The 14,944-nt window shown below is 36.3% G+C and overlaps 1 protein-coding gene across 1 annotated transcript in view; it reads right to left on the bottom strand.

Annotated features, from left to right (window-relative positions):
- Positions 1-1,126: 1,126 nt before the first annotated feature.
- LOC120526161 (mucin-2-like) overlaps positions 1,127-14,944 on the bottom strand; it is a 120,002-nt gene continuing 106,184 nt past the window's right edge. The window contains exons 47-53 of the mRNA XM_039749211.1: positions 13,744-13,848; positions 13,608-13,648; positions 10,728-10,823; positions 6,497-6,625; positions 5,515-5,554; positions 3,726-3,849; positions 1,127-3,049 (exon numbers count right to left, since the gene is read on the bottom strand). Of these exons, the coding sequence (XP_039605145.1) occupies positions 2,824-3,049; positions 3,726-3,849; positions 5,515-5,554; positions 6,497-6,625; positions 10,728-10,823; positions 13,608-13,648; positions 13,744-13,848 (761 nt within the window). The 3' untranslated portion in view covers positions 1,127-2,823. The remainder of the gene's footprint in view (positions 3,050-3,725; positions 3,850-5,514; positions 5,555-6,496; positions 6,626-10,727; positions 10,824-13,607; positions 13,649-13,743; positions 13,849-14,944) is intronic.

Below are 14,944 nucleotides of genomic sequence, written 5' to 3'. Positions count from 1 at the left end.
GCCTCACAGTAAAGAGGCCAGGTTTCATGTCCTGGGTCTTTGTAGTTTGCATCTTCTCCCCACATCTTTGTGGGTTTCCACCGGGTGCTCCGGCTTCCCACCACAGTCGAAAGATATGCAGGTTTGGTGAACTGACAATGTTAAATTGGCCCTAATGTGTGCTTGGGATGTGTGTGTGTGCGTGTGTTCACCTGCAATGGACTGATGTTCTGTCCAGGGAATTAAATGTTCATGCCTTGTGACCTGTTCTAGCTGGGATGGACTTCAGCTCCCCCTATGACCCTGTTTTGGACAACGTGAGTTAGAAAATGACTTACTGACCTTAAAAATTAGCAAATTTCATGCACAAAATAATTATCTTATATTTCTCATTTAAAGCAAACTAAAAACCAAGTTTAAAATACAGTATATTTTAAAGAAGAACTCTTAAACCAAAGCCAAATTCTCTTCCACAATGACTTATCTGTTGTACGGGTATCTGAAACTCTAGCCAGAAATTCTGCTCCCTACTATCTTTACACACATAATGCAAGCTCTAGTAACACTTTACATTAAGTGTCCATAATTACACCGTAACTACTATGTAATTACCTGTATAAGTACAGTGTAACTACGAGTTATTACTCTGTACTTACTGTGTAATACAAAGTAACGCTATAGTTAATTACTCAGTTGTCATTGTTATTCCACAGTTTATATAATTACAATGTAACAATTTATCACTGATCCAAAAACAAGTGTACTTACATAGTTACGATGTATATGTACTTTCAAAATGTAATAAAAACATCAGGGTATTTAACTACAACTACGTAACAGATGTTCCATGGTCTGGGCAATTGTAATGCAGAATTGCAGTGATAACTGCATAGGTTTTTGATGATCTTTTTTAAATGGTGAAAACACCTTTGCATGTGAGTTGGGTTATGTTGCCATATGTGTGAGAGTGTGAGGCATAAAACAGCCCAGGATGGGGAGCCATCCCATTTGCAGGGCATACTGACAAACATACCAGCACTCACACCCTCACACATATGGCCATGTAACCCAACCTACATGTCCATGGGATGTGGCAGCAAAACCCATGAAGAAGACATAGGGAGACATGGGTAGAACATACAAATTTTACACACATATCTCCAGACAGAATTCCATCTCAGGATAAAGGATCTGTGAGCCAAAATTGTTAACCATTTTGCACTGTAGTTACATAGTAGTTACAGTGTAATTATGGACACTTAATGTAAAGTATTACCGAATTTCTGCCTCCTGTCATTCAGGTAGGACCTGGAGTGTGGCTGAAACTCACTTTATGTTGATATGTTGCATTATACAAGGAGAGACAAACAGAAATTATTACTTGTTTAGTTGACAGAACTTTCCTCCTGTTTTGACTTATTTTTCACCAGAGGTTTGCAGCACTACCACAGACCCAATGGTCCTTTCACTTTCTGCTCCTTTCACTTTCTGCTCTTCTTTAAACCACATTTTTTCCTTTTGTGGTTTACATATTACATAATTTATGATAAATGATAACTGTATTTTATCATGGTCGCTGGAAAAGCAAATTGCTGTCTGCTGATACACACAGAACCCACCCAATTCTTGCCCCTTTACAGTCTTGCGCATTTAGAAAGGGAGTGAATGAAAATGTGTTTTTTGGCCACCATGGATGAGGAATTCCAGACAACAAGATTGGAACAAAAAGAGGGGTATGTGGACAGAATGATTTCGCTATGCTAAGTTTTATTTGCTCACCTATCAGTAAAGATTATGATGTTTGGTTTAAATGGAACAGTTGCTAAGGCTGAATAAGTTTACAGATAAACTCTGGTTATGTACTTCAGAAACACACAATAAACAAATTGGCCATTTAAATCAACAGACAATAACTGAAGATATAATATACATTCTCTAATCCTGCTTCCCATTCACAGCTTTACATATGGTAACTACATATGTGGAATTACCAAAAATTATTCTCTGAATGATGTATAATTTTAAATGATGCAAATAAGAACATGTTAAGCTATCAAAACTGTAATCATCTTCTACACAATCAAAATGAATCTGATGTGCAGTATATAATGAAGACCTCAGGGTCACTGATATGCTACGTGATCCTGAGTAAGCCTCGTAATTCCATTTTGTGCCAATTTTTGTATTGTATCATGATCTTGAAAATCATCTTGGATAAAGGCATCAGCCAAATATGCAGTCCTATTAATAGTAATGTGGTATAGAAAGCAATCAGAGCTACTGGGGTCTGAAATGATTAACGATTGACCTTAGCTTATTTTTGTAAGTAAACTGAACTGCTCATTGCATGCATTTGAAGTACAACTTTGTGTATCCCTGTATGTATCTGATTATGTCAGCCCACAAAAATAAACTAAGAGCACCCCTCAAGTGCAGAAATAAAAGGCCCCTTTACTCAGCATGCTAGAGCCTACCACATACTGCACTATACAGCTTAGGTTATTTAATTATTTTTGGAACACTGTTTTAATCCCTGAGGGGATTATGATTATGTCTTTTCATATGACCTCTGGAGATCAGAGTGCAGGGTCAGCCTTCATTTATGACATACTTAGAATGAGAAATGTTAGACAAGAATATTTCACATTGTTTTTATTTGTTAAGAAAGTAAAATTTAGTTATTAATATGCAAGGCTTTAACATCTACTTCTAACACATGAAAAAAGTGACTAATTAGCAGCTGATATTAATAGCATGAAGCAAAAGAACAATAAATAGAGATTTCATTCAGAAAACTAGTGCATGGTCAAAGTGACAAAATTCATTCATGTGTTTATAGCGTTTTCAATGAAACTCCTCACTTGCAATTTTCGGAGGGTATCTCCGGGTTCTTGTTCTCCTGAAGTCAGGCCCACAAGAAGTGGTGTGACAGTCGCACTTGTCCATGTAGATGTAATTATAAGGCTTAATGGTTCCATCGTCGCAGGCCAAACTGATGGTTTCATTGTGGGTCTTCACCTCCTGGCAGCAAGTGCATCTATGCTGCATGTTGGCTGCTGAGGCAGAGTATCTACAGGATGGAAATAAGAGCAATTAGAAGGCACTAACTAGGAATGGATGGCAAATGAACACACAGTTATGATCTACTGTACATAACAAACAAATCTTTATGGCTTACAGATTATGCACAATGGCCTGTTTAAAAGTAGAACTACAGAATCTACAGGCTAAATTTATTGATGCAGTTTTAGAAACACGTTTATAAGAAAAGCCTGTCATTTTTTCATTTGTAATTTACTTCATTATTATTTATTTGTTTTTCAGATACTTGCATGATTCACTAAGAATATAAAAATAAAATGTGGAGCTGGACTAAATATTAATTCACACACGAAGTAAAAAATACAGTTGTGTCTTTAGGTGTGAAGGGAAGGGTTTGTAAACTGTGTCTGATATAGAGCCACCCATAACTAAATATTTTCCATTCTTCTCCTTTCCACACCTATTCTTGATAAACTGTAGACAGCTTTTCTTCTAATGTACTTAAAGCAGCCACGCTTGCCATCTACTGGTCAGAAAGACTACAGAGTATGTGATTCTGACACATACACTGAATATATTATCCTCTAGGAAATTGTGCCCAGTGAAATAATTGTCACCATTTCAGATGATCTGCAAGTTTCTCTGGACCTAAAACAATATATCCAGACTCTTGACTGAAGGGTAAAGCAGAACAGGGTGCTTACTTGGAGCTGGTGTCACAGGCGCCCTCAAAGAATGTCATGTCAATGGGTAGTAAAGACTTGCATCCCCTATCAGTTATAAAGATGGTAATTGTCTTAAGCTTGCAGGACTTGTTCTTCTCCAGACCTAAAAAGGGAAAAAAAACGGTCAAATTCATCACACTATAATTTGTCTTTCTTTATTTGTTGGGAATGCTGGCTGTAGATGTAAATAATTATTGGTAACACTTCAGAGTATGGGCTTTAAGGGCTGCCTATAGTGCCATCTATTGGTCACTTATTGCTATCTAACAAAAAGGTCTTGTTATATGCAGCAGAAGAAATGTGAGTAGCCCCATTCTGACCTTCAACTGTTTGTTGCTATGTACTGCATCTGTCGATTATACAACAGGCTAACAATGTTCTGAAGTATTACCAAATTGTTTTGCTGTAATATTATTTAGATTGTTGCTTTTTTAAAATACTAATAAGCTCAAAGAGTTTCTAAGTACAGTATGTTGATAGATATAGTGTGTGGACAGGGACCCTAATATAAGCCATAATAGTGAAAAGACTACAACAGTTCTTTTATTCTGTGAAAATCAGTCAACAGCCCAACTTAATTAGCACCACTCTATACTGACACGTTATAGAAGCGTCTATAGCCTTGAAGCAGCCATTTCTGTAGTATCTGGTTCTGTGTGTAAAATCACCAGAATTCTTCCTGGCATTAAGCTGTCTTGTGTTCAGAATCTCTTTTTCTGCACTAGTACGTTCCATCTTCTGGGTCACATAGATGGCAAAATTTGAATCGGGGAAGACTATGAATTGCCAGTGATAACTAGTAGGCCTTTGGTTACCCTTAAGCACCCTATTTGTGAGTCTGTTACTGTTTTGTTGTACACTGCTGTCATTCACTACCACTTTTATACTACAGCACTGCACTTTACTCTGCAATCCTCCCCGAAAAATGATTTATCAGCATCAAGCATCTACTGTAGTCCCCTTACCAATGTTTGTTAATTTCTCTGTATAGTTTTAAATTTTTCTTAGGTTCTACTTAACACATTGTGGTGGGAAATACATTATCTGTCATTTAATTGATTCAAAACCTATCTGATAGTGTTATAATTATTTCATGCCTTGACACCCCACCATCTTGGTTTTTCATGGGCATCTCCCTATGGCCCGCGTTGTGATAGTATAAAGGTCTACATTGTGTACTTCATAGTTGACCAAGATTCTGTATAAAAATTAAAAGACTTATCGTGGTGTTAGTGTGTTTTTGACTTTAAAACATTTCTCATGCTTTCTCCAACTTGAATTCTGAGATTTTACATTACCAAAATGTCTATCTCTCAGTCTGTTCTAAGTTTCTGGCTCTGCCTTTTTCCATCCATGTCAGAACACCATCTTCCATAATCATTATTTAATAAAAAGAAGTGCAGCTTGAAATTACGAGTAAAGGAAAGAACTTCCTTGCAAAGGAGTGGTGACAAAATTGCCTTGTTATGTTGTAGAAGTAGATGAACCTCCATCTTTTTAAAATGTGCTGCACCAGCTAGATGAATTGTTTTAATAATCTGTTGACTAGCTGACAAATAAATGAGGCAAAAGAACTGGCAAGCTTTTTTACATATAATAGATGAATAATAAATATAATACACATAAATTGTTACATTTTCAAAAGTATTTATGGAGTGGTGTTTGAGAAATTGAAATATTTAAATCATAAGTAAAAGCGTGTCATATATTCAGGTGATATTTCCATCTTGATATATGGTAAATACTTTTTCTTCTTGCAAATACTTACATGTTTTACAACATCCATCAGGAGCAGTCTGTATAGTTCCCTACAAAACAAGCAAATGCAATTATTCAGATTGGGTATTGTTTCTATATAAAATACCATCCAAAAATCACATATACAAAAGCATTCCCCCATGTGTTACATCTTTCAGCTATTTTTTAAAGTATTGCTAAATGTTAAGTAATAGAATAAAAGAAGCTTAAAACACATGATCCACAGTTTTTTGAAGGGTACCACCTTAAACAGTTGTAATGATGCCATTTATAAGTTCAAGTGTCCTTTATGATCTGAATGAGATACAGAAAATGGAATGATGGTCCACATAGCATCGTGATTATAATTTTTATGTGTACATCAATAAATGCACGCATATATATGGAAATTAGGAATCATTTTCTGCTCTGTATAATACATGAGCATTTTTATGACTCTTTGAAAAAATATTATGATAACTGTAAAAACAAAGTCATTCAAATTCCAAGCATCCATACTGTGTCCCTTGTTTTTGGGTTTGAGGCCTCCTAGCCACATCAGTTGCTACGGACAAATCAACCCTCAAGTGTATCACAATACAAACTCAATCACTATGGACAAACGTAGACCCACCAATTAGCCTAACACCAAATGTTTCAATTTTCAAGTTAAACTAAAACTCCATGATAACTCAAGAACTGTTCAAAGTCATGGAGAAAATATAAGGACTCAGTGAACTGTCTAGTTGTTCACATTAATGTTGTTGGGCATAGGTGCTTTCTATTATCCTCTTTTGATTATAAAAATGTTTTACATTATTTGAATCAGCAGCTAAGATCATTTACTTCTCTTGATAGATTAACACCCCAGTACCTTACTTCTGATGTCAAAGTATTCTGTCCATCTCAGTGTGACTGCAAATAGCTCATTCCTTGTAAGAAAAGTATTATTCAAAGTGAGGGACCAAAATTTTATAATTCATGTTTAACCCCACACATTTGGGCACACTTACTGGCTGGCAGTTTTCAGGATGGAACGGAGGACACAAAATGTTTGCTACAGTTGATATGACGGTATCTTTGATGTGGATGCAACTCTGTACGGAACATTTATCGTGTTCAGGAGACCACGTTTCACCAGGCTAAAGAAAAAAGGAGAGAAAAAAAGTAAAAATTACAGTTTATAAAAGCAAAAATAAAATGCAGGTTCATGAAAGAAACTCATTGGCACAGTCCTTTTGAACTTTTGCTTAACTACATTTCTTAGTTGTATTTTCAATTAGAGGCTACTGTAATCTTTTGGTTGGAATACAGTTTTAATAGGAAAAATCACTCTGTGTTTCCTCCCACAGTCAAAACACATGCAGGTTAGGTGCATTGGCGGTCCTAAATTGTCCCTAGTCTGTGCTTGGTGTGTGTGTGAGTGCCCTGTGGTGGGTTGGCACCCTGCCCGGGATTTGTTCCTGCCTTGTGCCCTGTGTTGGCTGGGATTGGCTCCAACAGATCCCCCTGCCCCTTTAGTTAGGATATAGTGGGTTGGATAATGGATGGATGGATGGAAATCATTCTTTGTGCCTTACTTTAGAGATTATGGTGATGTTCCTTACTTTTAAAGGTCTTTAACAGATCACCATCAAAGACCATTTTCAAATTAAAAGAGTAAATATCTTGTCTCATTCTCAAATCTGCTGAACCCAGCTGGAGCCTAACCCAGGAGTAATAGAAGCAAGGCAATTAATCGCCTACTAAACCCAGGTAACCGAAAGGAATGCCTCCAAAGTTCTTCCAGTAAAACCTGTGAGGTTATCGCTGTATTTTCCAATCAAAACATTAATGATATTAGAAATAACATAGTATATCCCTCCAACACTAAGGATCCTCCTAAACCCCAGCATCCTAAACAAATTAAACTCTTTCACTAGGATAGATTTACCTGATTTACAAAAAATAATCTCTCAATTAAAACCCTCCACCTGCGTCCTTGACCCGATACCAACAAGGTTTTTCAAAGAAGTATCAGGCGTGCTAATTGACAATATTCTTGACATAGTAAATTCGTCATTAGATACGGGGGTCTTCCCAGACTGTCTTAAGACTGCTGTAGTTAAACCCCTTCTTAAGAAACATAATCTCGACCCTCAGCTCTTGAAAATTTTAGACCCATCTCTAACCTGCCTTTCTTAAGTAAAGTTCTGGAGAAGGCAGTCATTATGCAGTTAAATGACCACCTAAATAAACATGCTATTCTTGATAAATTTCAGTCGGGTTTTAGAACAAATCACAGCACAGAAACTGCACTCGTTAAAGTAGTAAATGATTTGCAGGTGAATGCAGACAGAGGCCATTTATCTGTTCTCATCCTCTTAGATCTGAGTGCTGCATTTGACACCATTGATCACAACATTCTTAGAAATCGCCTTAGTCAATGGGTGGGCCTCTCTGGCAGTGTCTTAAATTGGTTTGAATCCTACCTGACAGGGAGAAAATTTTTTGTTAGTTGTGGGAATTACAACTCGAAGACACATGATATCCAATATGGTGTTCCACAAGGCTCTATCCTGGGTCCGCTGTTATTCTCAATCTACATGCTTCCGTTAGGTCAGATTATCTCAGGGCACAACGTGAGCTACCACAGCTATGCTGATGACACACAGCTGTACTTATCAATAGCACCTGATGACCCGATTCTATTGATTCACTAACACAATGTCTGACTTGTATCTCAGAATGGATGAATAGTAACTTTCTCAAGTTAAATAAAGAGAAAACTGAAATCTTAGTGATTAGCAATAATGGATACAATGAGGCTATTAGAAATAAACTGGATACATTAGGATTAAAAGTCAAGACGGAGGTAAAAAGCTTAGGGGTAATTGTTGACTGTAATCTGAATTTTAAATCGCATATTAATCAGATCATTAGGACAGCATTTTTTCACTTAAGAAACATAAGTAAAGTTAGACCTCTTACATCACTGAAAGATGCTGAGAAATTAATTCACGTGTTTGTTTTCAGTCGACTAGATTACTGTAACGCACTCCTCTCAGGACTACCCAAAAAAGACATAAATCGTTTGCAACGAGTGCAGAATGCAGCTGCTAGAATCCTAACTAGGAAAAGAAAATCCGAACACATTTCTCCAGTTTTAATGTCACTACACTGGTTACCTGTGTCATTCAGGATTGACTTTAAAATTCTGCTTATGGTTTATAAAGCCTTAAATAATCTCGCCCCATCTTATATATCGGAATGTCTGACACCTTATATTCCAAATCGTAACCTCAGATCCTCAAATGAGTGTCTCCTTAGAATTCCAAGAACAAAACTTAAAAGAAGTGGTGAGGCGGCCTTCTGCTGCTATGCACCTAAAATCTGGAATAGCCTGCCAATAGGAATTCGCCAGGCTAATACAGTAGAGCAGTTTAAAACACTGCTGAAAACATATTACTTTAACATGGCCTTTCTATAACTTCAATTTAACTTCACTTTAACTTAATCCTGATACTCTATATGTTCAATTTCCTCATAATAACTATTCATGGTGGCTCTAAAATCCGTACTGACCCCTACTCTCTTTCTGTTTCTTTTTCCGGTTTCTTTGTGGTGGTGGCCTGCGCCACCTCCACCTACTCAAAGCTTCATGATGCTCCAACAATGATGGATGGATTAAAAGGCAGAATTCTACGTGACCATCTTCATCAAGCCCTTCCGTGAGAACCCTAAATCCAAAGAGGACTGTTTCATTTATGTTAGGTAGAATGCCCAGAGGGGACTGGGCGGTCTCATGGTCTGGAATCCCTACAGATTTTATTTTTTCTCCAGCCGTCTGGAGTTTTTGTTTTTCTGTGCCCCTGGCCATTGAACCTTACTCTTATTCAATGTTAATTAGTGTTGATTTATTTTGTTTTCTTATTGTGTCTTTTATTTTTCTATTCTTTAATATGTAAAGCACTTTGAGCTACTGTTTGTATGAAAATGTGCTATATAAATAAATGTTGTTGTTGTTGTTGAAGGCAGGAAACAGACTTTGTACTATCATACCACCCTTGGTTTAATAGGATACTGTATACTCAACTACTATTAACAGTAGACATCATCATGAAAAGCTTTACTTTCTGTGTGCTATAAACAACATAGTTATCTTTAACACTAGACCACAAACAAACTCTGGAATATGTTTTAGGTCTTGAAAGATTTTCATTATTAACATTATCATTAGTGCACAATTCCAACTTTTATGGGGTTACTACCTGTCTAAGCCCGGTTGAAATCTAATTAATCTACGTAGACCTCAGTGTTAACATTTGCAATGTACTATACAATGTTTATTTTTCTATTATATGCCATTTGGTTTGGGATTCATCAATTCAGTGTTAGTGTTTGTGATGTGTCATCTATTGGAATGACAACTGCAATGCATTTTATTACTAAAAATGTTTGTGATGTGCCAGCTGTTGGAATGACAGAGACATAACAACCAGACACTTATCATTTAAGGTGAATTACTGTCACATGTACCGTACAGAGTACACGGCAGTTCTTACTTGTATGTGCTAATCAACATGCTTCATCACTTCATTTTACAAGTAGTAAGTTAGTTTGAATGTTTTTTTTACAGATGCAAAGTCAAACACAGCATGTTCTGTTTAATAATAAGAAATGTCAGTCTTGCCCTTCATGTTTGTTCAATATGCCATTGTAATTGTTGTTGCATCCCATTTAAGCCTGACAGAGACAGATAAAAGAAAAGTGAATGAGAAATCCTTCTTGGCTTTAATGGCATTTTGTTTATCCAATCAAACATTCAGTCCCGTGCAAGTCCTCAAACTGCAGTAACACACAACAATTGAAACTGTGATTTCGGACTCTCACAGTCTGATCTTCATTTTCATTGTACTATAAATTATTTTGGTCTATGGTAGGTAACAGGCAGCAAGTAAAACAAAATTAAAATATAACTTCCTTAGGCTAAATTCCTTAGGAACCCTTATTCTTATACTGAATTTCATCAATATTTGCTATTTTTCGGATGCTTAACAATTCTGTGACTATAAAATGTTTTGCATTATCTTTAAAAAGAGTTGCATATAACAAAAAATGACTGAGTACACTGGGAATATTTATCTTCTTAAATAAGCAGATCTGCTGTGGTTAAAATGAAGAGAACCACCCCGATGGAACTGAATGTTTGAAAACCCATGTGAAATACAACTGTGAAAGAAAAGGTAACCAGCAGACACATACCTTGATCAGCTGATTGGTTCCCTTGTACTGTATATAACATTGCTCCTGGGTACACTTGCCACAGCACTCCTCCTTTGATGGGTGATATTTGAATCCCTGGAAGGTGGAGAAACAAAAATATGTCAGGTTGCTGTGTGGATTGTGACATGCGCATGGTAAGCATGACTTGCTTTGTCTGCTCTGTGGCCCTTTACACTAAAGCCTTGCATTATGTGACATTAAAATATAATGAAGTGTTTACACACTGGTTGAACTTATAAATAGCCCATCTGATTTCTGCAATGCTGCATGAATCGGGCCCGTGTGCCACGGACATGCAAAACCAGAGTCATCATGAAGCTACATCTCCTTCAGAGATTCGACACACCTTCTCCTCCGTCAAGGTAAGTGTGCCCATTTTCTAGATAGCCATTTACAAAAAAAAAACAATGATAAGACTACAAATAGTTATAGTGTGAGAAGTGATTGTAAACCACATGAAGATAAAAAATAAACCTGCATTTTAATATTTCATTTATTTGGCTCTGTATAAATTTCACAAATTCAAAAAGAATATTGTGAAGCATGAAGTTCTATGGCAGTGCAGTAATTTCCTTCCCAAAAGGTCTTAGCCACAACTTAAAATTGCAAACACAAAGTGACGGGAAACATTCAAATGTTGACGTGGCCCCTTAAAATCATAGGATTTCAGGGCACCGCTGGATATGTTAATTTATAGTCACTGATCAAGCTAACAGGCACATCCTCCAAATGTGGGAGAAATAAAAGTTGACTAAAAGCGCAACTGGTGAGATTCAGAATCTAGACTCACAAACTGATGTGCCACCCATATATTATCAAAGTATATACAGAATAGTTTCAGTAAACATTCTATAACAGCAGCGGTGGGCTGGCAGCCTGCCCAGGGTTTGTTTCCTGCCTTGAGCCCTGTGTTGGCTGGGACTGGCTACAGCAGACACCCGTGACCCTGTAGTCAGGATATAGCGGGTTGAATAATGAATGGATGGACAATGGATGGATGGATGGTATTGCTGTAGAGAAATTTGTTTATATTTATTAGAATTTCTTCATCTTGCGTTTTACCGTATATGTCATCATTAACGCAATGTGAAAAACAAATCCTTTGATATTTTGAAGGTGTTGATTCAGAGGTTCTTAGTGCCCCTGAGTAGCAGTAAGCAACAGCAAAAGAGGCTGCTTCTAAGTGTCCTACGATTGGGCAAATACTAGGTTAAATTGCTAGAATTTTCTGTTTGACTTTTCCAAAACGTTTTGAATGGAGGCGTCAGCCTTGTATTTTAATGCTATGTCCTTCACAACTATTGTTTTGCTATCGCTTATATTTAGTTTGTAAATACCAATATATGTTTCATAGTCTACCATGGTTATTGGGTTTCTATTTATATTGCAATGTGCTGTGTAAATAGTAAACTATGCACAAAATACTTAGAGACTGATCACTTTGCAAGCTCTAAATGCAAAAGAACACAAAGTACTGGTAATAAGTAGAAAGAACTCCATTGATGTGAATAAGGTCTTATCATTAATAAAGTAGAGGAGGAGGACTCAACAGCTCACAAGTCTCATCACATTTCATAAGCACACAGTTAATGATGTGTAGTTTTTCTTTAGGATCGATTTCTTGGCTGCAGACACATGTCTGGCATTTATCTAGCGGAACTGGAACTCCAACCTAGGGACAAATGAAGCAGGATAGCAATCAGTGTTACAGAAAATATGACATTTCATGTCAGCTTCCCCTTAAGTATTGATGAATGGAACAAGTTAGCAATGAGTGGAGTTGAAGTTGTTACATGAGGAGACCTTCAGATCTCCATGTGACATATTTGGACAACATTATACGAGTATGAAATAACAAGTTTTGTTGGTGAGTATGCTGTTTTTTTGTGATTTTTTTAAGAGGGACTGTCTTACTTTTTTAGGACTACCTTGTTCATTGTTATAATAAATCACTTTAAATATAAGCATACACAAGTTTGTTTCAAAGGTTTTTCAAATTCAATACACTCAACATAGACTTGTTTTAAATTGATTTGCAATGTCTTAGAATGCTACTGTATCTAGCTTCTGCATACTTGCAGATGGCACAATAATTGTAGGATGCATATCTGAGGATAATGAAAACATTTATATCAATCCACTAAAAGAGGTGAATGAACCAATAACCATTTTTCTTTGAATGTTGAAAAGACCAAAGAAATAGTGTTATGGCCCCCTCTTGTGGTTGTGTGAGAAATAGAAGAACTATAGTAGAACCTGAATACAGGAAACCACATCATTTATAAAAATGTTAGATTATTCACTATGGACAGGGACCTCATGTTTTCCATTTACTGCAGAGGGACCAAGTCAGTCATTATTTTCATCTCCATTGCTTGGTTTAGCGGAATGAAAAATGAAAATGTAAGCAGATCAACAGGTTACCAAACAGGCTGACAGAATTATTCTGCTGATATAGATGACTCCATAAAGGTCCAATTGAGGGTAATACTGAAGAAATTAGGAATCATCTAAGTTAATGAAAGGCACTTATATGAACTGATAACACTTTTAAACAAAAATTATCACTAATAGAAAACTAGAGTACAGAGTGTTTCTACATAAACACTAACTTTGTAATATTAGAAGTAATCGTCCAATAACTGTGTTTTAAATTATTTTTGAAAACTGATCTTAGAGTAAATCTCATTTTTAATTGTGTACACATTACCTTTATGTGTTTTATCCCTTTCTCAGTGAATTCACCTGACTAGACAAATTATATGTCTTTTTGTATTATTATGAGTGAATAAAACCTTAAACCTGCAACTTACTGCTCTAGAATTGAAATGCTACATGGAACAGTTCCATAAGATTTACCTGGTATTCCACAGAATTGTGGACACAAACATCCTTTGGCTCTGCAAAAGGAAGAAGCACAAACATTAGTACTGAGAGTCTGTCTTCGGGCTCCTCTACAGAAGTTGATAGTTGTCTTCTCCTTTCACTGACTTACCACAGGTGTAGACAGGGCAGCATTTGCCTTCTTCTATTTTTGTAAATAATTGGAATCCATGGCTGCATTTTATGTCATTTGGCTTGCACAAGGAAATGTTGCATCCTGGTAAATCAAAGCAAAATATAACGTTAACAAATCCACTTCCACGAGTGGTATTTCCAGATAGAAAAGGAAAGAATTAAAAAGGGCACAAACTGCATTCTAATTTGGCTAGCAGAGGCCTTTCAAAAGGCAAAATCATCAACATGAATGGAAGTGATAAAGATCTGTGATAAATTGAGAACAATCTTCTAATATGAGAAAATAAATTTGATTTAGCTAAGAATTGTATAGATACTAAAATAATTCTAATATGTCAATATGAAGTTTTGTGTGTTTACTGACAAATTATGTGAAACTGTGATTTAATGTACAACATTTTGTGTCAACATTAGCTTAGGCAGAGCAAATTATATTGATAGTCACCCACATGATATCATTTTCACTAAATAATTTTGTTAGACTGAAAACAATAATAACAGGCTTGAACATACTGCAGCTGTGGGCAACATATTTTTTACAGCTATTTGTTTAATACATTACCAGCAGGAGTACATGGCGCTGCCTGGGAATCTATAACCGGTGAACTTCCAAAATGAAAGAAACATAACATAGAAATAGAACAAACCGTTTTCTGATTCACATTTTATTGTAAGTTCTTCTGCTTTGGATTGTGTCTGCTGTGGCGTTTGTGACGCCCTTGAAATAACACTTTTCTCTGGCATCTGAAGTGGACCGTGGAATTGTACGTCTTTTTTTCGGTGGCATGGGTATATTCGCGTAAAGCAGGAGAATTATAATGTGTTACATGGTATTACGTATGGAATACACACCATAGTGAGATGAATTTCCTTTATTTACACTACGTCGGAAAGCGAACATATCATAGACATATATAGATTGACGCCGCATTCACAGTGTTTCCCAGTCGACATGATACGTCAGCACGTCCGCCCTTTTGCGAGTGGTAAAAGTGCCATTTAAACTAATACACGTAGACATGGAAACTGGGTTTTCTGATGAAAAAACAATAACGTTTAAAACAGTATCGTTTACATACAACAGATTTTGGAGAATCGTTTAAATTATTTATATTGATTTATACACTAATAAAGGCAATTATTAAGTACTACTAGTACTACTACTACTACTACTACTA

This window comes from Polypterus senegalus, chromosome 1 (assembly GCF_016835505.1).
Source record: "Polypterus senegalus isolate Bchr_013 chromosome 1, ASM1683550v1, whole genome shotgun sequence".
NCBI lineage: Eukaryota > Metazoa > Chordata > Cladistia > Polypteriformes > Polypteridae > Polypterus > Polypterus senegalus.
The sequence above is the reverse complement of the archived record's forward strand: the minus strand, read 5'-3'. Positions and strand labels throughout refer to the sequence as shown.